This window comes from Lissotriton helveticus, chromosome 5_1 (assembly GCF_964261635.1).
Source record: "Lissotriton helveticus chromosome 5_1, aLisHel1.1, whole genome shotgun sequence".
Taxonomy (NCBI): Eukaryota; Metazoa; Chordata; class Amphibia; order Caudata; family Salamandridae; genus Lissotriton; species Lissotriton helveticus.
In genome coordinates, this window is record NC_136065.1 from 369972357 (window position 1) to 369998111 (window position 25755).

The 25755-nt window shown below is 50.5% G+C and overlaps 1 protein-coding gene across 11 annotated transcripts in view; it reads left to right on the forward strand.

Moving 5' to 3' along the window:
* Positions 1-25755, forward strand: part of UBR4 (ubiquitin protein ligase E3 component n-recognin 4) — a 2329353-nt gene that overhangs the window by 1576657 nt on the left and 726941 nt on the right. For all 11 annotated transcript variants that reach the window (XM_078642504.1, XM_078642505.1, XM_078642507.1 and 8 more), the window contains 2 exons: positions 9311-9432; positions 9883-9994. In XM_078642504.1, coding sequence (XP_078498630.1) covers positions 9311-9432; positions 9883-9994 — 234 coding nt within the window. The remainder of the gene's footprint in view (positions 1-9310; positions 9433-9882; positions 9995-25755) is intronic.

Genomic DNA, 25755 nt, shown 5'->3' on the forward strand with positions numbered 1-25755 from the left:
TTGCCTTTACTAGCCTCCATAGACTTTGTCCCGCATCCCGCGTGAGAGTGCACACTCTGCACCCGAGTCCCCTGGGCCTCCTAGAAGTAATCTAACGATTCCCTAGTCAAGTCCTAGCGATTCCAAAGCCTATTAGTACTGTACTTACCTGCTAGTAATTTCGCATTCCACTTTTAGAATATATGGTTTTTCGTGCCCCTCGGGCATTTGTGTATAACGTGCTAACTTAAGTATTTTCGTAAGAGTTTTGTTGTGTGCCTAGCACCCTGTCCTCATAAAGAGTACAGGGTTGTTGTGATTCTAATAAATACACTGTTTATTTTCATAACACTTGTGTGGTGTCCTTTCACTGGGTGTTCAAGGGGTAATGTGATGGTAAAACAGCTGGCTTAACACGCCCTCTAGAGTCTTAGCCTTAGACTGCTCGTATCCATGCTACTAGGATAGCTGGTCTATAAGGTTGACTTACAACCAATCATCAATAAGGGTTGTTTGGACTGATATATAGTGATCACTAGAATAGTGAGCACTGCACATCAGGCCAACTCCTCACAAGATGTATACAGATATGTTACATTAAAGCAAAGAGAACATTAACTGTTCCTCCTAGAGCTCATTCTACACGAAAGCTAGGAGCATCTATGGCATTCTTAGGGAACATTCCCCTAGATGACATATGTAGAGCAGCAACTTGGTCTACACCACATACATTCACAAAGCACTACTGTGTTGATGTACAGGCTACACAACAAGCCAGAGTGGGCCAAGCTGTATTAAAAACTCTATTTCAAACAGTTGCGACAGACACTGGTGACCACCGCTAGGGAGGTAACTGCTGTACAATCTATTCATAAATGTACCATCTGCAGCCCATATGCCTCGAACGGAATATGCTACTTACCAGTATGCATCTGTTCTTGGCATAGAGGGCTGCAGAGTGGTACATGCCCTCCCTGCCTCCCCGGAAACCTGTGTCTGTCCCAACATTATCTTATTTAGATACATTTACATGGGCATATTTTTATGTATTATACTACACTACTCCATCTAACCCTACTATGGCAAAACAATCTAACGATGGAGCCGATGCCCATGCGCACTAACACCAAGAGGAGGAGTCATCTATGACGACAAAGACTTCTCCAGAAGAAAAACAAGTGCAATCATCCGAGCCCAACACCAGATGGCGATCTATTCATAAATGTACCACTCTGCAGCCCTCTATGCCAAGAACAGATGCATACTGGTAAGTAGCATATTCCTTATTGGCATTTAAAGGTTAGTTCGGCAGAGTACACTTGGATACCATACATTGTATTGCAATACTCTCCATTATCATATGGTACAGTGCTATTCGTACTCTTAGGCCGTTTTTCTGGCAACAGTGGGGCGCCGAGTCGGATGATTGCCATGTAAAACTGGGGTACGAAACTGGGGGTGTTCATGGAATTCTGGTTACTGTTGTCAGATGAAGGATCAGGGCATTGTGTACACATTGGTCGGTGCAGCTATGTCCTACTAGGAAGAATGGGGGATCCACAGTCTGACGCGTTCTGGTATCTGGCATTCAGATGTGACGTGGTTATTGGCACTATGTGTTAGTGGCTCTGCATGGACGCAGCGGGAGTAGAACTGGGGTGTGTATTTGTGGGCTGGTCTGGTGGTTGTGAGGCCCTGGGTACTTGTGTGTCGTGGTCTGGGTTATCATGGGGCGGGGACTGTTTGAATTGGTGCAGTAACAGCGGCCATTCCATGGAAATGGGAATCTTGCGTACCCCTTTCACCTCCTCCTCGTGCAATGTTTCTTCCTCTGCCGCAGCCCATTTGAGGACTGCTCCCACCCATGCCGCAATCGGGGGGCCTGTGGGGGATCGCCAATACATGGCTATGCCCCGTTTGGCCAATAAAATGGCCTGTGAGACAAACCTGGTGGGTACTTTGTGTTGCTTCTGCTTCCGGAAGATGCCCATGGCACAGGATTCCTAGGTGGTCAGGTGTGTGAGCCCAGTGAGGGAATATTGTGCCAGTATGCTTGTATATTTGGGCAGCTCCAGAACATATGGTAAAAATCTGTTTCCTGTGCGTGACATCTAGGGCAGAGGAATTGGCTATCAGGGTAAAATCTTTGGAGGCGGGCCGGTGTCAAATATGCCCAGTGTAGGATATAGAATTGTATATTTTTAAATCGGTCGTTTCTGGAGACCTTCTTGGGGAATTCAAATGCCCTCTCCCATTCCTTCTCATGAAGCGGGCGCCCTATTTTTCCCTCCCAAATGAGCCGTGGGGTCTCTAGGGGTCTGTTTGTGAGGTCCCGTATGGCTTTGTATAGCCACATGGTTAGATGTCGCCCCCACCCACATGTATAATATTGTATGGATGACAGGGTGTGTGGCTGGTTCCCCCGACGATAGGTCGTGGAACTGTCTGTAACTTTCGAGTAGTCGTCTGAGTTGTTGGAACGGTCTAAGTTGTCCGCCCTCAAATAGCGACTCTGCTTCGGTGATACCGCAGGTCTTCCATGTGCGGAGTACATTGGGTGTGTAATAGTGTTCGTATTTGGGCCAGCCGACCAGTGGCAGCAGGGGTGAATACGGGGGCCTTCCTGGTGACATACAATGTATTCTTTGCATGCATTTACGGGCCACCGCTACTTGTAGGTGGTATGTCCGTCTTGGTGTAGTTCCTGGCATTAGTAGGCGGCGTAATTTCGGAGAGGGCACCCAACCGGTTGTGGTGTATTTCTCGCATAAGTGTCTAACTGCCGTCCAGTAGGATAGCCACTGCAGCTGTGCCGCAAGGGAGTATTATTCGAAGGACGGGGCACCTAGTTCTCCTTGTGTAGTGGGTAGTTTCAGCTTGGCTAATGCTATCCTATGTCTGCTTTTCACCCATATTAGCGAACTTAGGAGTGAATCTAGGTCACTGAAAAAGGTTCTGGGCGGGATTACTGGTAGGTTAGTGAAATGGTACAGCAGTCTCGGAACTATTATCATATTGGCTAGAACCTCCTGGCCGATCGAGGCCAATGTGAGATTCCGCCAAAATCCAGCCGCCCTCCTGATACCGGGCAATGCCCTACAGTGATTGCCCTCGAATATGTCAGTTGGAGAATGGTAAAGACGGATCCCGAGGTATCGGGGGGCCTCTGTGGTCCAGGCCACTTTCTGATCCCAGATCCAAACATCTTGGGGAGGGGGGGGGGGGGGGGAGGAGAAGGTTCGGATACAGTGGGTATACCGTGGATTTATCCCAATTCACTGTCGACCCTGAGGCGTCCGCGAATTCTGTGAGGGGTGCCCAGATAGGAGTGAGATCTGCAGTGATATTCCGAACATATAGAAGGAGGTAGTCAGCGTACATGAATACACTGTGCACGGTTTCTGCGAGTGGAATTGCCCCATTGCTGTCCCTCCTGGCGCAGCCGTATGGCTAGGGGTTCTACCGCGAGTGCAAAGAACAGGTGCGAGAGCGGGCACCCCTGCATCGTGCCTCGCTGGACCACAAACTCTGAAGAGATGTACCGCCCGATAAGAACGCGTGAGGTGAGTTTGGTGTACAAGAGCCACGTATACGCTATGAGAGTGGGGCCCTGTCCCGCTCGTTGTAGGACTGAGAAGAGGAATTGCCATGTAAGGGTATTCGTAAGGGAACTCGTCACCGACTTGATCTTGAACATGGAATAGTTGGCGTATATTTTGGGATGTGTTCCTGCCTGGGACAAAACCACATTGGTCTGGGTGTACCAATGGTCGTATGATTTGCCAGTATCTGTCCGCTAGTATCTTTCCTAGTATCTTACAGTCGGTGGACAGAAGTGTGATGGGACGGTAGGAGGCCATTTGCTGAGGGTCACGGTTTGGCTTCAGGAAAGTCACAATAACTGACTTTCGAAGGGATCTTAGCAATTGTCCTGTCTCCATTGCGACCGCGAACATTGCCACCAATCGGGGGACCAATTAGGGGGAGAAGGTGGTATATTCTAGGGGAACCCGTCTAGTCCCGGAGCGTTATTGCGAGCTAGGGCGTGGAGGTCTTGCGTAATGTAGGTAGATTGTATATCGCATGTAATGTTGTCCTGTCTGCCTCCGAAATTTTGGGGCTCGTAAGAGGGTCTAGAAATTGGTCTGGTATGCCCTGCTCGGTCAGAGCTGGATTACGATAAACTGCTGAGTAGTATTGATGAAACGCCAGAAGGATCTCATCTTGGGACGTACAAGATTTCCGAGGGGGTCCATTATTTCGGTTCTGGGCCGCGCGTCAGTGTTTTGTTTGGCTTACCATGCCAACAATATGCCGGTTTTATCTCGATCCTTGTGCATCCGGGTCGCTTATGTTCTAAAGTTGTATCGCCGGAGGTCTGCACAGGCTGCTTGGTACTCTGTCTTGGCGTTAGCCACTAGTGTCGCCATTTGATTGGAGGCATCGTCTCATTTAGTAGCGGTAGCAAGTTGCGTTTCGTCTTTGGCAAGGGCTTGTTCTAGTGTCCACTTTACCCCGGCTCTTTTTATAATGCATTCTCCCCGGGCCACCACCTTGAATTTGTCCCACTCTACTAATGTCGAGGACGCTGTCCCCGTGTTGTGGGCGAAGTAGTCTTGGATACTTAGTCCCTGTACGTGTGTGAAGGTTTGGCCCGTTGGGCAGTCCCGTGGTAGTCGCCATATGGGGACAGGGGGGGGGGGGTTGGGGTTCTCCAATTAGGTCGCAGGACATGTGCGTCATGGTCAGAGACGATCCTACCCATGTACTCAGAGTGGTGGCATTTGGGGAGTAGACCCGCCAAGCATAAGAATCTATCTAAACTGACCCGTAGGTTATGTGGGATTGAATGGAACGAGTACAGTCGAGTCTGTGGGTGTTGCAGTCTCCTTGCGTCTGTGAGTGTCCATTGTGTGACCCATGACTTAAACCGTTCAATTTGCCTAAATGTGGAGGAGTGCACGAGAAGGAGGTGGGATCGGTCCTAGCTGGGGTCCATTATACAGTTGTAGTCCGTCCCCGGTATGTATGGTTGTTATTGCGCGCTGACGTGTCTGGTATCCGCCGGGGTGTGGTGGCCAGTGATTCCCCAGTGGTATGATGCACCTATGTGACATACAATGTCGCCGCTATGTACTTTGAAGGTACCCTGATGTATGAAGTTCCATGAGGGGACAGGATATTTCTGAACAGGGGTAGTAAACAGTGGGGTCAGGAAACAGTCCCAATACTGAGGACCCATAGTTGGTGACGATGCGTCCACACCGGCCCCCTCGAAAAAACGGGGGGACGGGGGGAGTACAATAATATGCAATGGGGTGGCGGTGCATGTGTGCTAGGCAGGACGTTGATCGGGCTTTAGTAGGATCATAGTGTGTCGCCATAGACATGTCAGGCCGTGTCAATGCAGTGTGCGCTCAATGGGTGTGCCTGGGTGGGGCGAGTTCTTACTGTATTTTCCACCGGATCGTCTCATGGCGGGGGGTAGACGATTGTCCATCCAATATGGCATCTGCTCTCTGAGGGGTGACCAGGGGAGGTGTGACCGAGTCCGCCCCAGATAGTGCGCCGTCGCTGTCATCTTCTCCATCCGATGAAAAAATGTGTGAGGGTCTATCTAGGTCCTCCGCACTTGGGGAAGCATTCAGGTCAATCACCGCCTGCAAAACTACCCGTCTTTCCTTCATAATTTGCTCCAGGTCCGTAAAGTCCTGTTTGCTAATAACTTTGTTCGATCCGTCACGTTGCTGTTTCGGGTTACGTCTCCTGGTGCGTGGCGATTTAAAGGTTGAGTCTAGTGTCGTCTCTGTTCTGGGTTGCTGCGCGCAGTGTTGACCCGCCCATTCATGCGCTTCATCGGCGTTTGCAAAAAAGATAGAGGAGCCATTGAAAAGTACCTTGAGGCGAGCTGGGAAGAGCAAGGAATATTGGATATTGTTTGCTCGCAATTGACGTTTTACTTCCAGAAATAAAGACCTTTGTTACTCCACCGTTCACGCGTAATCAGGAAAAATCATTATCTGTTTATTCTCCACCCGTAGGGGGGTGCTTATCTGGCCGCTCGAAGCACCGCGTCCCTGTCTAGGAAATGTAAGAATTTCGCCAGCAACGGTCTGGGAGCTGATCCCGGTGGATGTTTATTGGCTGGGCCTCTGTGGGCACGTTCAAAGGAGAAGAATGCGGTTCGATCAGACGTGGGGGTGAAGGTTTTCACCCATGCTTCTAGAAACTCCAACGGGTTTGCGCCTTCGATTCCCTCCGGGAGACCCAGTAAGCGGATGTTGCAGAGCCTCAAGCGTCCCTCTAAATCATTTGCGCGTTCCTCTGCGGTGAATAGGCGGCTCAGGACATCTTGCAGTGTCTTCTGGTGTGCCTTGATGGTAGGTTGCATGTCGGTTAGTGTCTTCTCGTCTTCCCTCACTTTGTCTGCCAATTTACGGTGGTCTTCTCGGATTAGGTTGACATCCGTAGCGAGGGTGCCGAGTCGCGCTTCTATGGACAACCTGGGGAGTTCAATGGCGGCTAAGACCTTGTCCAGTTTGTCCGAGATGGACAGGTCGGGTGGAGGTGCTGTGGTTAAGGCCCATGTCGGGTTCTTTGGCATGTTCTCTGAGGCGGTCATGGGCACCGCGGTGTGCTGCAATGCTCTTGGTTTCCCCATTGTTGCGGCGACTGAAGGAGTGTTAGGTGGTGTGGTGCCCACTCCGTGTATGTTGGGTTGCATGATCCTGACGGAGGAGGGATCGCACAGCCGTTCGATGGGCGTCTGGAAGTGCGGGGGGGGACCTCTGGTCACCTCAGTGTTGATCTTGCCACTTTGTCGCTGCGGGGTAGGCGGGTGCTGTCCAGGATGCTGTGGCGCGGTATGTGTATTGTCACGGGGAGTCAGTCTTTGTAGAGACCCCAGGTGGTCGATGAGCTAGTTTGCGTGTCTCTCCAGTACCCCAGCGAAGAGATCTGAACCGGGAGAGTCAGGATTACATGGCTGCCATTGGAGGGTCAGGCAGCCACCCTTGTGGAACCGTTGTCTTTGCAGCACGGTGAGGAAGTCTCCTTGTGCCCCTGATTATGTGCAATCCGTTGCTCACCTTTCTCTCAGGGATGTATGATGTTACAACGCGATCAAAATGATCGCGGTACATCACAACGCATCTTTTACCACGCAAGTCGTTACCACGACTTGCGCTGTAGGGTGCTGGACTTAGCAATAGTAAGATTTACTATTCCAACTCCAGCCTACGTACAGTAGGGAAGGTGTTGGAATAGTAAATCTACTATTCCTTAGTCTAGAGCGCCCTCCAGCGCAAGTCGTGGTAACGACTTGCATTGTAAAAGACGCGTTGTAATGGCACCGCGGTGTTTTGACCGCGTTCTGAAGGATGTTTACCTTCTCTCTGTGATGCCGCGCTCCCCCAAGAGTGTCCAGGTGTTCAGAATCGGGTCCGTCGGCCCCGTTAAGTGCTTGGCGCCATTTTGGGGTCAGGCATTCTTGGCCGATCAGGGGTTATCTCGTGTTTCCCCGCGATGTTGGAGCCAATGAGCAATCCTCAGGTGCAGGAGTTGCCGTCAAGCAACATGTGGTGCTGCGACTGCGTTCAATGGAGTCGCTGGGCTATGGAGCTAAGGCGCGAAGACCACAACAGCCAAAATGGCGGGCCGTCACCAATCTCTGCTGCCGTCGCACGCCTCCGAAGCACTCGTCAGGGTTCCAGGTGGACTGTGGAGGTATCGGAAAGCCTCTGCTCACCTGCTGTGCCCACACTTATGTGTTCAGATGCGGCTTCTGATATGCGGCCCGGGGCACCAGTCTGGACTCCCAGAGTTCGCGGTCAGAAGTCCGCGGGCGCCATTTTGCTGCCAGGAGCCTACAGGCCGGGTTTCCTTGTCGCCTTCGTCTTTTGGTGCAGGGAGCGCCTCTAGGTACTGTTTCTCGGCAATCCTTCGTGCTGTGAATGTTCCGACACCCGACCGGTGTCCTTGCTAGTCACAGGGACGCCTGGAAACGGGCAATATGTGCGCCCGATCGCGCAGCCTCAGCGGGACATGTCCGCCATCGTAGCCTGCTTGGCCGCGCCCCCTTCCTTAATTGTACTTATAACATTTCTTTTTTTATTTCTATATTAGTCTTTTTTGTTTTTTTCTGATTTGTTTGATTGTCTGTTGCGCTTTGAAGCAGGGTACCTCGTACTGGTGCACTCCGTATATAAGAAACTAAACATAAACAATGCGTCCCAGTACTAGGACAGTGGTTTCCAAACCAGCGAGCCTAGGCCATTTCAAAGATGGAAAAATATGCAAAGTGTAGCATGTTTTCATCAGATTGTAATGGTTAATTATTTGGAATGCATCAAATACCAGCAGTCTAGCTTCTAGGAACAGCATTCAGTTAACAAGCACATAAAGTTGGAATAACAAGATGTGTTCTTGAACATTCAGTACATCAGAGAGGGTAACAAAATGACACTGTGATAGATAAAACATTCACATGTGTGAATGATGAGAGGTACCAGGATGAGCAAAATGGTAGCCGAATCCAGTGGCGGGGGGGAAGGGGGTGGCAGTAGGTAGTAAAAAACAAAGATAAAGAAATCCACTTACCTTCTGCTGCCCATCACTCCCCTTAGGTCCTTTCAGCCGTCTTCTCTGCCTCCTTAACAGAAGGAAGCACATCGGCTCCCTCGCCTAAGCCAATCACAATGTTGCAATACAGCATTGTGATTGGTCTAAACGCTGTGGTTCTGCGCTCAGACGTGGTCTGTGAGACTTTGCATGTTCCTTACCAGGCTTTGTAAAGCAAGCCTAGTGGGCAAGATGCAAAGTGCACAGGACTGTTTGGCCGGCCCAAGAGGGCCTGCCAAGCCGTCATGCGCACTTTGAGTGAGCAAATCACTCCTCGCCCATAACCCCAGCCCTGCTCCGCCCTAACCCAGTTGATCGTGAAAAATAAAATGACAATAACCAGGTTATTATCATTTTATTTTTCCGCTGCACTGCTCTTAAAGCAATGGGGCGACGCTCCTCAGCCTTAGCAGAGGAGTCACCACTGGCTAAATCATGCAGTCAGTCGGGAAGGTTTTCTGGGAGAATAATCAGAGAAATCAGCATTATGAAAAGATGGTAGGAGGCAGAGGAGGAAGAAAAAAGGTTATTAAGCCGAATAGATGGAACATGTATGCTGGAAAGAGAAGAAGGAAGAGGACACCATATGTTAATGAAATTATGTACTTTTCTTATTTTTTATATGTGATCAAATATCGGACTTCATTAATGCTTTGTCACAGTGTTTCACCAAATTATTTTCTTGAGTTAGCAATTGTCTTTTTGCTTCTAGGACTGACTCATATTGAAGCAACCGTGAATGCTCTAGTTGATATCATCCATGGATACTGTACTTGTGAGCTGGACTGCATCAACATGGCTTCCAAGATCTATACACAGATGTTACTCTGCCCTGTAGGTGTTATTTTAATCTGCACACAGGGTTGGCTTTACCGTTGTGAAAAGTGAATACTAGCAGGTTATGAATTTGCATGTGATAGCCTTTTCTAGAGGTTCCCTTTGACATCTTAACATATAAGAATTAATCAGTTTTGTAATGTGGGCTTGGGTTGGTGGGTCTGCACACTGAGGCTATACTGCGGGGGGCAGGGAGGCTTTTTGTAGTGCTTCGTTCAAGGTGGGCTTAAATGATGAATATCTATATAGTACACTTCCTTTGATTTTCGGAGTGGCTCACTTGTGCTACAGCGAAAATAGTGTGAGTAGGAGGGAAGCTTGATGATGATGATACTGTGTATTTTGTAACTATCAATTGATTATTAAAAGTGTGTGTGTCAAGAAGAGGCCATGAAAGTTGACATAAATGAGATTTTATCATAGTAAGAGTGACTGTTTTTTTTACAGGATCCCGCAGTGAGCTTCTCCTGTAAACAAGCTCTGATACGAGTACTGCGACCTAGGAATACAAGGCGTCATGTAACATTGCCCTCTTCTCCTCGCAGCAACACTCCTGTAGGTATGGAATGCCTTGCTTTTCTGAGTCCAGATACTTCTTAATGCTCCTTGAGCAGCATTACACCTACATGGAAAATACATTTTGTACTGCAATCATACATCTAATAGTGAATTTGAGATGGACAGGAAGAGGGCCTAGTGTGGAAGTTAAAAGTTAAATTAACCAACAGAAAATACTTTAATACAATGTATTATACAAAGAAAGTATAGTGCTCCGAAGTGTCACTATTTTATGGTTTGTACGTGGAATACTGAGTTATGCTGTGTAGGGAATTGTCGTAGATCTAGCGGGATCCCTTATTAAGATACAGGGCCCCTAAACCAGTGAGGTGGCAGGTTTCTTCATTTGGTTCTGCTGATCGGGTGGGGGGTGCAATACCCATTGGGTATCTTTTTAGAGCTCTTCATAGAGCTCTTTTATCCTAAGTTCCCAAAGCCAGAAGGCTTGTTTAACTTCCCTCTTCTAAGGTGTTTTCTATCTAAAAGGATGTTTTATTTTTAGTTTTTATTGCACTGTTTATATGGAGCTTTCTTACCCCTCTGTGGGGTGCTGAAGCTCGCTAAACCTGTTAGGGCGTATGGTTGACTGGATGTCGTTTTGTTTTTTTTTGATCCTATGTGGGCAAGGGTTTCCATTTTGTGCGTGATCACCCCTGAGGTGTGGTTATCTTATGAGATGCAGCACATGACAGTGTGGTGAATGATGAAGTTTGAGAGAGTTATGTGCAGTCTTATGGTTTTCATTATACTGGGAGCTTTGAACAGCTCTACTGATCCCTTTATGGTATTTTTATAATTATAATTTGCTTAGCTAGTTACTGCACTGTGTTGTCCGATCTGACATTGTGTGTATAGTTTTGGTCTAGAGCTGGCAAGGGTGGAGGGAGTGAAAAGTGGAGAGATCTGTTGGGATGGGCATTATTTTCATCCCATATCTGAGGTGTTATTGTGAGATGTAAAGAAGCAGTCATAGTGTATAGGTATTTGGGACCTGCAGCGGTGAACTATATTAAATTGCTCCTGAATTGTCAGCATTGTCTGACCATTCTCTTCCTTTACTCCAGGCCTATTCTTTTGGTGATGTCTGTGTTTTTAGCTGTACAGTATTGGTGACGGACAACCATTGTAGCAGTTATGTCGTATGTGAATGTAAGAGGTATCAGTTAGCATTTTCTGCTGACTGGTGCATATTATTGTCTTAGTAATACTGTGGGACATAACTCTTATATATGCAAGTACACAATGCATTGGTGAATCATCACTTAGCCCTTCCTACCGTACCTATATATCGAAAGCAGTTTGCTGGTTGGGTTGTTTCCAACCTATCCATTGTAAGTTGAGAATTGCGTTCAAGGGTGCAGCTGTTTTTTTGAGCTCTGTTGCTGGGATGTGGGGAGGTGCAGTTATCTAGGAAATATCCATGTTTTTAACTGTCTTCTGAAGCGTTTGTGCTCTTTAGTACTTCTAAAGCTGGCTATAGTGAGTTCCAGAGTTTGACATTGGGTACTGAGAAAGCAGTGCCTCCTATGAATGTGTTCTGGTAAGGTGTTATGATAACTTGTGCAAGCTTGGAGCACAGTGTTTTGTTTTGCTTGAATGTAGCTTGTAGGTATAGCAGTCCTTGTGAGTTTCTGTGGATAATGAAGAGTGCCTCGATCATTGCCCTTCTGGATCCAGTGGCGCGATTGGAGGACTTGTCATGTGTTCTCTTTGGAGTAGGCGAAGACGAAGCCTTGGGACAGCATTTTGGATCGGTTGCATTTTGCATATGATGTAAGCGGATGCACTAAGGTATATGCTGTTGACATAGTCAATCTTGGAGATTACAAAGGTGAGGATTGCTTGCAGTTTGTATGCAAGGTATGGGAAGAAGCAACCTGATGTTTTCATTGTGTAGAAAGCACTCTTTGTGAAATGGTATCAAGGATAGAACTGAATTCATGGTTACCCCTAGGTTTCTAACTTATCTTGATGTTGTTGGAGGGGCTTCAAGTTCCTTAAGCCCTTTGGTTGTAGGCTGGTTCTCCTACCATTGTCCATAGGCCATAACTTCTGTGTTTGCAACATTGAGCTTTAGATGATTGTGGTCTTTGGGTTGTGAACTGCATAGTTGTAAGATGTGAGGTTGAATGATTTAATCATGTTTGTTAAGGGGGTTGGGTAGATGTTGATTAATAGAGGGGATTTGAGGGGGCCCTGAGAAGCGTCACTGTCTTGAGTGTGAAGGGGCGATGTGAAAGATGGTAGGTAGACTACTCTTTGAGATAAGAAGCAATCCATTATAGATCATCTTCACAGACTCCGAGATGAGGGAATTTCATGTGCCAGAATAGGCCATTGCATAAAGGCCACAGTCTCAATTGGCTTCAGCCCCATCATAGGTAAAAGGGTGAAATGCTCCATGTGGGGTGGATGCTCCTCTGGCGGAGGTGTCTTGGAGGTAAGACTACAAAGCAGATACCTATGAGGCATCTCAGTTGTATAAGCAGAAGGCTCAGAGGTCTGATCAGTGCACTCCTGCATTGGTGAGAGGTCAAGGGTCTGTCTATTAGCCTCGTATATCATTCTGACTCTGGGTGGTTCATACATTGGAGAGAGAGCTTAAGGGTCTGGCCAGTGAGATCATACATCAGAGAACTGAGGGGAGGTGGGTGTGGGGGGGGGGGGGGGGGGGGGGGCTCGTTCATCAGAGAGCTTATGGGTCACACCAGTGGGCTCATACAATGGAAAGTGTGCTGGGGTCTGAGTGTGGGCCCTTACATCGGAGAGGGCCCAGGGCTCTGACCAGTAGTTCCATACATCGGAGAGTGTTTAGGGCTCTGACCAGTGGACTTTTACAACGGATAGAGCTCAGGGCTACGAGGGAAGAGAGAAGGGCATAGATCCCTCACCAGTACATCCCCTCAAGAGTAGGTGAAGAAGGAAAACAGGAGCTGAATAAAAAAGCAGAGAAATGAGGAAAATGAAACCAGTAAGCGTTTCAAAGAAGTTAATACAAGTGTTGTGCCTTCATACAATTATAACTTAATGGTGCATAAATATAGAGTGACTCAGTGCATGGTGGTATGCTGCCACAAGACCAATCGGCCATGGTCAAATATCCAAAGAGAGCATACATCCTTCAGCATTTCAATGTGTGGAGTTGCAACAAGCCTACTCCTGAATTAATTAAATATTTATAAAGCGCTCTAATGCCCATAGGTGGCTTGGCGCCAGAACTACCTTTGATGAACTATAACCCCTAACTAAAAATATTAATTTGAGAGCAACCAAGTTTTCAGCGCTTTCCTGAAATGCATGTGATTAGTCTGACATTTAATATATAGAGGAAGACTATTCCATAATTGTTGTAAAAGTAAAACTTCTGCCTCCTCATGACTCACTTTGGGTATCAACAAATTTCTGTCAGAGGAGGACAAGCATTGTTTTTTATTGGCAACATACCCCTGAAATCTAAGTTTCAAATATGATTCAGAAGAACAATCGATTTTTCTTTTCTTTTTTTTTTTTTACTGAAAGCCAGTGTAACTTAGGAAATGCCTGGGATACAGACGAGAATATAGGAATGCTAAGAAGGAGCATGTGAGAAGTCAGCCTGATATATGATGCTCACTAGTTCTATTCATCACCTTGTATCAGTCCAAACAACCCTTATGGTGATTGGTTGTAAGTCAACCTTATAGACCAGCTATCCTAATGGTAGCATGGACAAAGCAGTCTTAGGCTAAACTCTTTTGGCATGTGAAGCCAGCTGTTTTACCACATATAACCCCTTGAATACCAGATGAAAGGACACCACACAGGTTATGAAAATAAACAATATATTTATTAATAACAAACACCTCTGAACTCTTTGAGATCAGAGGGCTAAGCACATAACAATACTCTTTAAGAAAAACACAATAAGATGCACAAATTATAATGGTGCCCTAGGGGCACGACAAACCATATACTAAGTAAATGGGTTAAGGAAATCGATAGAAGAAATGGAGCTGCGCAGAGGCTGTAGGATCGCTAGGACTACACTACCCTAACCTTAGGTAAGTAGCAGGAGGCCCACGGGCTGCGTGTGCAGAGTGTGAACTCACACGCGAGATGCGGAACAAAGTCAATGGGCAGAACCAATTACGAAAAGGTAAGTAAAAGACAGTTCCTACTAGTTACGACTAAAACGACAGGATACCTGGACACTAGGAGAGTCAATCTACCCTTGAGCACCAAAATGCTCTTGTTACCTCACCCACGGGCTGCGGGTGCATAGGTGTCAAAGTGTCGGGTTTCCGCGTCGAAGTCTATGGAGCCTTGAAGAAAGATGCTGCAGGCGACCAGGAGGAAGATGTCCGGAGCGATCCACGGGTGGATCGAGGAGGATGAAGACCTGAAAGCAGAGGGGACAATGTTCAAAGTCACTGCCAGTGACCGGTGTGGAACCAGGAAGGAACCAGATGTCGTCGTTGGGATCAGGTGAAGAGTGGACGCTTGACTCTGCAGCCACGTGGACCAAGGAGGTGTCTTCGACAACCAGGATGGAGGCACAAGCTGTCCCACGCAGGCTCTCGCTGTCGGCGGTGTCTGTTCCGGATTCGGCGTCAACAGGCCTTGGCAAAGGCAACCCACGCGGTGAGTGGAAAAGGCGTCTGGTGCGGACCAGGAGGGTCCGGGGAGCTCCTCTTTTGGAGGGGAGCAAGGGCCAGTCTGGAGCAACCAGACAAGCAGTGTAGTTTTTGTGGATTGTCGTCTAGGAGGTCACTAGCCAGCCGGCAAGTGACCAGACAACGCGTCGAGCAGCAACCAAGCAAAAGGGCCCCACGCAGATCTCGTGGATGCTTGAGGGCTGGTCTTCGGTGCAGGAGCTGCTCGGGGCTGGGGCTTCTCAATCCCCAACGCACTTTCTCGAGGATACCTCTGAAGTCGTGCTGGAAGCGAAGTGCAGTTTCTTCAAGCTGGCCGGTCCCACGTGTCTCGTCGCACCCACCGGTCTCAGCTGTGCTGCAGATGTGGGTAGAGGTCGGAGAGGTCTGGGAATCCGGGTCTCGTCGGGCTCTGAAGTCTGGATCCGGCAGGAAGGATGACAAAGTGAACCGCTATAACGCTTGATGGTGCCTGCAGTTGCAGGGTGGACACTCCTTGCCCACAAGGGGGATTCTTCAGTCTTCTGTGGAGCAGAACGTTGAAGTCCAGAGTTTCTTCTTGTAAAGTTGTCAGTATAAATCTAATTTGGAATGGGACCAGCTCCTACCTTTACTCTCCTAAAGGGGGCTGTACTAGTGACTAGGTCCCTCCCATGGGTGGGACCAGAACCACCCCCCTATCCTTTGTCCGGTTTTGCGCCACAGCTGGGGATGGAGTGCCCCAGCAACTGGTTTGAACCGGGGTATGCACAGGGACACTTTGTGTGCCCGGGCATGTCTCATTCCTTTCAGCCTGTCCTACCTCAATACACAAAATCCTGTCGGGGGTGGTGCTAGCAGCTCCCAAGGCAGGAAACCCTTGTCCAGGCCTCCGTTGCTGGAAGGACTCCCAGCAGCAGGAGGTCAGACTCGTGTCTGTGGTGGCAGTATCCATTTTGTGATGCTAAGGCTCGGGTTAACTTTAACCAGGGTTCTCAGTTACATACATGTCGTGTCCCTCTAAAAGGGTGGAATGCTACCCCCGTCGCCAGAACTGGCGAGGGGGTAGTATTCCAATTCGTATGACACCTTACTCGACATGTTTTGATAATGCTATACCAAAGTTAGCAATAACCGCGAGGATTATAATGCACTTAAGAGTATATGGTATAGCGTTATCATGGAACAGCTATAAGGACATGGTTCCGAAAGCTGCAGACAGGATCAGCTCATGCTAGAGCACCATCTCACATAATTCCAAGCACTCTGCCTTCAGGATTGATAAGGCCTGCCATAGGAGTGACTGATAGGAGTATATGTGTCCATTTTGGGATTAGATATAGGTATACTAAATCTACAGCAAAGGGTGATTACACCACCTTGCCCCAGCTGTCTTACCAGCCAGTTGTGTCTGTTTAGATGGCCAGCCAGGGGTGGCATAATACATGCTTCAGCCCCTGGTAGGCCTTGGGTTCACCTATGCCCTGGGTACCTAAGGTACACTGTACAGGGGCTGATAAGGTGTCCCAATACCAATTGGTAAATGCACCTAAAGTACATGTGTGTCAATTTAGAGAGAGAACAGCTAGGCTGTGGGTCTGATTAGCAGGCCCACAGCCAGGGAAAGTCGTAAACTAGTGAAGCAAAATGCAAAAATCTGGGGTGACCATAGGATTGCCGACCCTACTCTCCTACAGAGCAGAGCAGCTGCATTTTGAAGAGTTTGGAGTTTATTCATAAGTTGCTGTTGCAAATTGATATAAAGAGCATTACAATAATCAATTCTTATATTCAAGTCTTTTCATTCCATCCCTGCAACAGGGAGTACGCTTAAGAGTGACATGTACACAGCGATAAGCCTACAACCCTGACAGGGCCGGCCGCGTCAAACACAATGCATGAGAACAGAGTAGGGATGCACATCTATGCGAACTTTATACACAGTGTTATGCCTACAACCCAAAAGGGCTGGCCGCGTGATACATCACTTAGTGCTCGCTGGGCGGTCACTGCCAATGATAGCTCAGCCCCAAGGGCCAAATATAACCAAGGAACTAGAACAAATAGAACCATAGGACCAGCCGGGTCCAAACCATAACATAGTGCCTGAAGGAAAGGCAGTAGTGTAAGGTAGACATAAGAAAAGAATGAAAGAGAAAGTTTAGAAAGTAGAAGCGAGAGGGCCTAGGGGGATAGGAGCGTCACACCGGACCCTGGTAGATATCAGCAGCGCCTGTCATATTTTGCGTCTCACTCACCGGGAGTGCTATGGCATTAGCCTGTTCGATACGGGGGGCCACCGCATCTTCCACTAAACTCAGCGCCCGCAGCTTAGGAGGCATGTGTCACGCATGCTCTACTTTGCATAGATATTTCACCAGAGGCTGCCACACCGCCTTAAAGCGTGTTTCTGGAGCCTGTAGTCGGGCTGTAAGGAGCTGCATTGTTATGCCATGCCAGAGTCGTACGAACCACGCCGCGACAGGCGGCGCTTCCGTCTTTTTCCAGTACAGGGCAATGAGCTGTCTGGCTGCCCCCAGCATTTGAAGTACTAGTATCCAGTCGCTCCGGGTTAGCGCTAGCAGGCCTGTTGGTTTGACCCCCTGTAAAATTGTGCTAGTGGCATCAGGCAGAGGAAACACCAGGACCCCCCTGATATAACTCAAGATCTCCTTCCAGAAGAGTGTGAGCGAGGGGCAAGTCCACCAGATGTGCAAAAAGTCACCAGTCGCAGACCGACACCTCCAACTCTCAGGAGAAGAGGCCGGGAACATTTTGTGGAGTCGCTGCGGCGTATAATACCACTGAGTCATCATTTTATATGCGTTCTCCTGTTGCGGTACGCTACGATAAATTTTAGGTATGTCGCGCCACAGCCGAAGCCATTGTGCTGATGTGATGTCAGTGCCCGAAATAGATTGCCAACGGTGCTGATACTTATGTGAAGGCAGCGTCTGAGAGTGCTGCAGAATGTGGTAAATTTTTGAGATCATACCCTTTGTTTCTGTGAAGTAACGAGCTAGCTTCTCAAACGGGGTGAAAGCGTGGGTAGCCGCCTGATATGTCTCATCCGCCATTACCCAGTGTCTCAGTTGGGCATACTGCAGCTCGGCGTCAGGTGGCAGTCGGAAGTCCTCTCTGCAATGCGCAAAGGTTTTAAGGGTGCCCCCATCGAAGAGGTCTGTAAGCACCCTACAATTACCCTGAGACCATCTACGGAAGGCTCTGGTGCGGAGAGCCGGCGGAAACCACGGGTTCCCTTCAATTGGAGTGTGTGGCGAGGGAAAAGTGGTGAGGCCCCTACGTACCACTATCCAGTCCCAAATCTCCAACACCGTTTTCGTGGGTATCGCCATGTAGGCGCTCGGGGAACGCCCCGCCTTGTGGTTCCATGCCAAATCCCAGATGGTATGGCCAGTCACGGCTCTGTCCATATACAGCCACCCCTTCTCACTCTCTGTAGTACCCCATTCGATGATGAAGCGAAGATGGGCAGCCCAGTAGTACTCCACCAGATTAGCACACGCCAATCCCCCCCGATCCCGTGGTGCCAGAAGGAGTGCCTGTGAGAAGCGAGGTCTCTCTTCTTCCCCCCCCCCGATCCCGTGGTGCCAGAAGGAGTGCCTATGAGAAGCGAGGTCTCTTCCCCCCCCCACCACCCCCCCCCCCCCCTCACCCACCCCCCGCCATTGAAGTTGGTTAGATCCCTCTGCAGGCTTCTTATATTGTGCAGCGGAATGGCACTGAAATAGGTATAGGATTTTGGGTAGGTTAGACATCTTTATCGCATTGATTCTACCCAGCCAAGACGGTACAAGCAGCTTCCATCGTCGGAGGTCCTCCAGAACTCCTCGGCGACAGTCCCTCCAGTTGGCATGTGTCCAGTCGGCTAGCGAGGGAGTCAACTGCAAGCCGAGGTATCGGATGTGTTGTGTCGTCCAGTGGTAGGGGGCTATCTGTTCCAGGTGGGGAATTTCTGTCTTCGGGATGGTGAGGTTGAGCGCCCAGGACTTGTTATGATTGATTTTCAGGCCAGAAACACGCTCAGAGGCAAAGCGTAGAGTGTACTGCCAGTAGGGACTCCATGGATGTCAGTGGCTCGACGAATCATGTCCGCCAGTGGCTCAATTGCCAGGGCAAATAATGGAGGCGAGAGCGGACATCCCTGCCTGGTTCCCCTCCCTAGAGTAAACGGCTCCGTGAGCTGCCCGTTCACTCTAATCCTGGCCCGCGGCGCAATGTAAGGCGCCATAATCCTGGTGATCATCTTCGGACCGAGCCCTATCTTATGGAGTACCGCCCGAAGGAAGGACCAATCCACCCAGTCGAACGCCTTTTCGGCGTCTAAGGAGAGGAGGCAGGCCGGGATCCGCCAATGATGGGCCTTGCCCACAAGATGTGCTACTCTCCGCACGTTGTCGGCCCCCTGTCGGCCGCGGATAAACCCCACCTGGTCGGGGTCAATCAGGCCCGGCATATGGGGGTCTAGTCGCCTCGCCAGTATCTTGGTGTATATTTTAAAGTCGGTGTTCAATAAGGCTATTGGGCGATACGACTAGCACAGAGCGGGGTCCTTCCCAGGCTTCAATATTAAAGCTATTTCGGCCATCCCCATGTCCGGGGACGGCCCCTGCTAGTCAGTGAAAGAATCGAACAACCGAAGAAGGTAGGGCCCTAGTTGCGCCTGGAACATGCGATAGAAGGACAATGGGAGGCCGTCGGGCCCCGGTGTTTTCCCGAGGTGGAGCTCCTGGATAGCTGAGGTTATTTCCTCCTGCGTGAACGAGTCCTCCAGAAGCTGCGCAAAATGGGGGTGTAGCGTCGCCCCACTATACTGCTCCAGTACTTCCTCCACGAGCTCGGGGGGAGGTTTCTCCTCCGAATAGAGTGACGTGTAATACTCCCTGAAAGCCTGGCACTTATCCTTGGCCGCCGCAACCCTGGTCCCATTCGGCAGCTGTACATTCGTTATATGTGCTTTAGCAGCTTTAGCCGTCAGCCTCCTTGCCAGCATCCTCCCCACCTTGTCTCCCCCCTCGAAATATTTCTGTTTTAAGGCCACCAGGGAAGTTTCTGCCCTATTGGTGCGCAGCATCCTAATTTGACCCCTAAGATTATCTAAATGCCTCCTCGTCCGCTGGGTGGAGTCGCCCTGATCCTGAGCCTCCGCCTTCTTTAGGTCCTCCGTCAGTTTGTCTTCCAACGCTCGCGTCTCCCTCGACCTCGCGATCGAAAGGGACGTAATGTGCCCCCGTATTGTTGCCTTGAAGGCATCCCAGACCACCGGAAAGGGCGTCTCAGGTAAGTCGTTACGCTCAAAGTAGGAAACTATGGCCCCCCGGATGTCCTCGACGTCCGCCGCATCCCGAAGGATACTTGGCGGCAGGTATCACTTCCGTTCCCGGAGAGGACAGGCTGCTGGGTCCTGTATGAGCAATCCCACGTGAGCGTGGTCAGAGATTGAAATATCAGACATTTCTACCCCTATGACATCACGGGAGAGATCATGGGACATAAACAGATAATCGATGCGAGAGTAGGAGCGGTGAGCGTGTGAATAATAGGAATACTCCCTCTTGTCTGGGGAGAAATAACGCCATGTGTCAAACAGCCCCAGCTCTGCAATCTGCTTACGTAATACCGAGGACATTGACCCAGCACCACTGAATGAACCCTCGCTCCGATCTAGTTTCGGGCTCCAGACCAGGTTCAGATCGTCCCCCACAATAAGCGAGGATCCGCCCTGCGGCACATGATCTCTCAAGAGGTCAATGAGGTAGCGGTCCTGCGCCTGGTTGTGGGGCATACATGTTGACCAGTGTGAGGCGGCGACGCCCCACCTCGACACCCACTCTGAGAAAGTGCCCGTCACCACTCCGAAAGGGTCTGCCTTCCCCCCGCCTGATGCCAACTCTACACAATATCGCCACCCCTGCCGTCTTTGTGTCTGTAGCAGCCCAAAACTGGAGAGGGTACCTAGGGTGTGCCAATGCGCGCAGTATCAGCCTGCAGAAGGTGAGTCTCCTGTAGGAATATGATGTCTGGATTCTGGCGGGTGAGATAATGCCATACCTGCTTGCGCTTATGAGGCGAGTTAAGGCCCTTTACATTGAGTGACAGGATCCTTAGAGGGCTAGGTGCGTTCACAGCTATACTAGGTGTTGTCATAGGTTATCGTTGCTCCCACAACTGCCTTTTCATTCACATCACACATACCACAGGCCTGGGCCCGCACCCATCCACTCCCTACCAACATCCAGCACCCCCTCCCCGAGCCCCCACGAGAAGGAAAGAAAAGCACGAGAAAGAGCAGTGAGAAACAAAGGAAAGAAGAAAGAGATAAAGAGAGAACTAGCGGCCTAAGAGGCCAGTCATCTAGACATAACAATCGCGGCCAACAGGGCCGAAGGTCTCTGACCCCATTACAGGGCATCCTACACCCACAGGTTTGGATGCTCTCCGGGATGTCACTCCCTAGGGTGCAGACCAAGGGGGGTTGTGGCGGTCTCAAAGTACAAATGGTCGAGGGGCTCCCACTGCCCCCTCAACCCGAGCCGTTGGAGTCAGGGCAGAAAGCGAGAGGCCCCATCGCAACTCTACCCACAGAGTCAAGCATCAGTAAGTGCGAGGTCACCACACTGGGAGAGAGGAAGCAAGCGAGCCATACTTCAAGGTGTGAGGGAGTCTCCATCTGACTCCGCTTTGTCCCCTTCAAGAGACCGAATGTGGGCTATAATGGCCTGTTTGACCTGGGTGTGTGAGCTCCCCTCCGCAGGGGAGGGGCGACGGTGCCGCTGTACCGTGGTCCAGTCCGGGCCGGCAGGCGTCCTTTTCCGACTATGGGGCCGAGCTGGACTCGCAGGAGGGGACGTTGGCATGCGGAGAAGCTGCGCCGCTTCCGTGTAGGATCGCACGACTCTGCGTTTGGACTCCCATTGGAAGATGAGTGCAAAGGGATGACCCCACTGGTAGGCGATGTTCATGCTACGCAGCTTCTCAGTCACAGGTCGGAATGCTCTCTGCCGCTTCAGGGTGTTGGGCGCTGTGAGAAGTTGGCCTGATATATGATGCTCACTAGTTCTAGTGATCACCTTGTATCAGTCCAAACAACCCTTATGGTGATTGGTTGTAAGTCAACCTTGTAGACCAGCTATCCTAATGGTAGCATGGACAAAGCAATCTTAGGCTAAACTCTTTTGGCATGTGAAGCCAGCTGTTTTACCACAATATAACCCCTTGAATACCAGATGAAAGGACACCACACAGGTTGTTATGAAAATAAACACTATATTTATTAATAACAACACCTCTGATCTCTTTGAGGTCAGAGAGCTAAGCACATGACAATCTCTTACGAAAAATACGACAAGTTGCACAAAATTTCAATGGTGCCCTAGAGGCACGACAAACCATATACTAAGTGAGTGGAATGTGAAAGTAGATAGAAGGAATGGAGCTGTCCAGAGGCTGGAGGTTTGCTAGGACTATGCTATCGTCACCTTAGGTAAGTAATAGGAGGCCCACGGGACGCGTGTGCAGAGTGTGAACTCACACGCGAGATGCGTAACAACGTCTATGGACAGTACAGTTCAAGTTAAAAGGTGAGTACGGACAATCCTGACTAGTTAGGACAACAACGACTGTGGAACTGGACACTAGGACAGTTAAACTACCCTTGAGCACCGAAATGCTCTTGTTACCTCACCCACGGGCTGCGGGTGCATAGGTGTCAAAGTGTGTCGGGTTCTCGCGTTGAAGTCTATGGAGCCTGGAAGAAAAGATGCTGCAGGCGACCAGGAGGAAGATGTCCGGTGCGATCCAAGGGTGGATCGATGAAGAAGAGGACCTGAAAGCAGAGGGGACAGTGTTCAAAGTCACTAGCCAGTGACCGGTGTGGAACCAGGAAGGAACCAGATGCTGTCGTCGCGATCAGGTGAAGAGTGGACGCTTGTCTCTGCAGCCACGTGGACCAGGAGGTGTCTTCAACGACTAGGATGGAGGCACGAGCTGTCCCACGCAGACTCTCGCTGTCGGCGGTGTCGGATCCGGGATTGGAGTCAACAGGCCTTGGCAAAGGCAACCCACGCGGTGAGTGGAACAGGCGTCTGGTGCGGACTAGGAGAGTCCGGGGTGCCCCTCTTTTGGAAGGGAGCAAGGGCCAGTCTGGAGCAACCAGACCAGCAGTGAAGATTTCAAGGTTTCGTCGTCTAGCAGGCCACTAGCCAGCCGGCAAGTGACCAGATAACGCGTCGAGCAGCAAACAAGCAGAAGGGCCCCACGCAAATCTCGTGGAAGCTGGAGGGCTGATCTTCGGTGCAGGGGCTGCTCGGGGCTGGGGCTTCTCAATCCCCAAAGCACTTGGTCGAGTTTACCTCGGGAGTCGTGCTGGAAGCGAAGTGCAGTTTCTTTCAAGATGGCCGGTCCCACGTGTCTCGTCGCACCCACGGGTCTCAGCTTTGCTGCAGATGTGAGTTGAGGTCGGAGAGGTCTGGGAATCCGGGTCTCGTCGGGCTCTGAAGTCTGGATCCTCGAGGGAAGACGACAAAGTGAAGCCGCTGGACGCTTGATGGTGCCTGCAGTTGCAGGGTGGACACTCCTTGCCCACAAGGGAGATTTCTTCAGTCTTCTGTGGAGCAGAACGTCGAAGTCCAGAGTTTCTCCTTGTAGAGTAGTTCAGGATTAATCTAATTTAGGATGGGACCAGCTCCTACCTTTATCCTGCTAAAGGGGGCTGTACTGGTGACTAGGTTCCTCCCCTGGGTGGGACCAGGAAGGAGGGTGGTTACACCCCCTATCCTTTGTCCGGTTTCGCGCCAGAGCTGGGGCTGGAGTGCCCCAGCAACTGGTTTGAACCGGTGTATGCACAGGGCACCTTGTGTGCCCCAGGCATGTCTCATTCCTTTCAGGCCTCCCTACCTCAATACACAAAATCCTGTCTGGGGTGGTGCTAGCACCTCCCAAGGCAGGAAACCCTTTGTCCAGGCCTCCCTCGCTGGAAGGACTCCCAGCAGCAGGAGGTCAGACTTGTGTCTGTGGTGGCAGCATCCATTTTGTGATGCCAAGGCTCGAGTTAACTTTAACCGGGGTTCTCAGTTACATACATGTCGTGCCCCTCTAGAAGGGTGGAATGCTACCCCTGTCGCCAGAATTGGCGAGGGGGTAGTATTCCAATTCGTATGACACCTTACTCGACATGTTTTCATAATGTTATACCAGAGTTAGCATTTAACCGCGAGGATTATAATGCACTTAAGAGTATATGGTATAGCGTTATCATGGAACAGCTATTAGGACTTGGTTCCGCAAGCTGCAGACGGGCTCAGCTCATGCCAGAGCACCATCTCACATAATTCCATGCACTCTGCCTGCAGGATTGATAAGGCCTGCCATAGGAGTGACTGACAGGAATATATGTGTCCATTTTAGGGTTAGATATAGGTATACTATATCTATAGCAAAGGGTGATTACACCACCTTGCCCCAGCTGTCTTGCAGCCAGTTGTGTCAGTTTTAGATGGCCAGCCAGGGGTGGCATAATACATGCTTCAGCCCCTGGTAGGCCCTGGGTACACCTATGCCCTGGATACCTAGGTACACTGTACAGGGACTGATAAGGTGGCCCAGTACCAACTGGTAAATGCACCTAAAGTCCATGGTTGTCAATTTAGAGACAGAACAGCTAGGCTGTGGGTCTGATTAGCAGGCCCACAGCCAGGGAAAGTCGTAAACCAGTGAAGCAAAAAACAAAAATCTGGGGTGACCATAGGATTGCAGACCCCACTCTCCTACAGGCGCCAAATCTTGGAAGATTTGAATCTTGTGGCCTTTATATCGCAGGTCTGATTGATCACGCGCACTTTTCCATATTGCCTCTTTCTCTGTGAAGAAATGAACTCTGGTCAAAATGTCCGGCAGGAGGCCCGGCCTCCCTGCAGGGGCAGCCACCCGGTGTGCCCGATCCAGTGTCGGGGGGGAGGCAGCCGCTTCTCCCCAGACCTCGTGCAGAAGTTGCGCCACGTAGCCCATGATTTCTTCCCCAAGCGGAATTCCCCGGATGCGGAGGTTGTTGCGCCGGCACCTATTCTCCAAGTCCTCCTGCTTAACTTGGAGCTCGATGTTTTGTTCCTCGAGGGCCGCCAGGCACTGCCACAGATGTTCTTGATCATCCGTGCGCGTGTCCATTGTCCGCTCCAGCCCGTCCACTCGGTCCCCAAGCTCCGTCACCACCTTCCTAAGCTCAGTCACACAGGAATGCACCTCAGACTGCAGGGACCCTATCTCCAGTTTTAGCTCAGTCATAAAGGTGGTCATGAACGCTTGAGTGACCGTGGGGATTCCGCATCAACTTGGGATAGGCCTGCAACGGCCGCAGGCGCTCCCGCTTTACCCCACATGGCCACAGCTGTGTTATCCTTGGGGGCCGCCGCCGGATCAGCCCTGCTCCCTTTATTGGAGCGCGTCATTGCACCCTCTCGGTTGGGCAAGGCGAAGAGATCGCGCCCCGGTTTGGGGAGCGGGACAGGATCCTGCAAGGTAGGGATCAACCACGCTCCAACACCGAGACTGTGGGCCTCGCCGCTTGATTGTAGGGCAGCACGCCAGTCAATATCAGGGGAATGTAAGGCCCACTCAAAGTGCCACACTGTCCAGGGCGCCCGAGGGCCAATTGGAGGGCGATAGGGAGGGCACACACAGACCGCCCATGGAATCCCCAGTCCAGTCTCTAGGCCTCCCAAGGCCGGCCCACGGCAAGCAAAAGATGGCGGGCTCCGCCGTCTTCCTCCCCTCTCTCACTGAACCAGCGCAGCTCACCTAAGTGTCCCGTAATCATGCCCGCCTCCGAGGGACCTCCTGGAATCCAGCTCTCGAGCACCGCAGACCACAACTCCAGGTCAGCACCGGCCCAGCGGCAGATCTGTCACCACTCGCACCAGCTAGCCACCTTCCCGGAGAGCAGCTCTGCCTGTCCAGGGACCGCCACAGACCACACGGGAGGAAGCACCAGCAGATCGCCCTGTCGCTCCTCGAAGGCGCCTCACACCCTGCAAGCAGCACCCCAGAGTCGCCGTCTGCCGCTCTACGCAATCCTCTTCCCGCAGCTCTCAAAATGGCGGGCGCTGCAAATTAAGGACTCCTCCGGTGCCGCACTGCA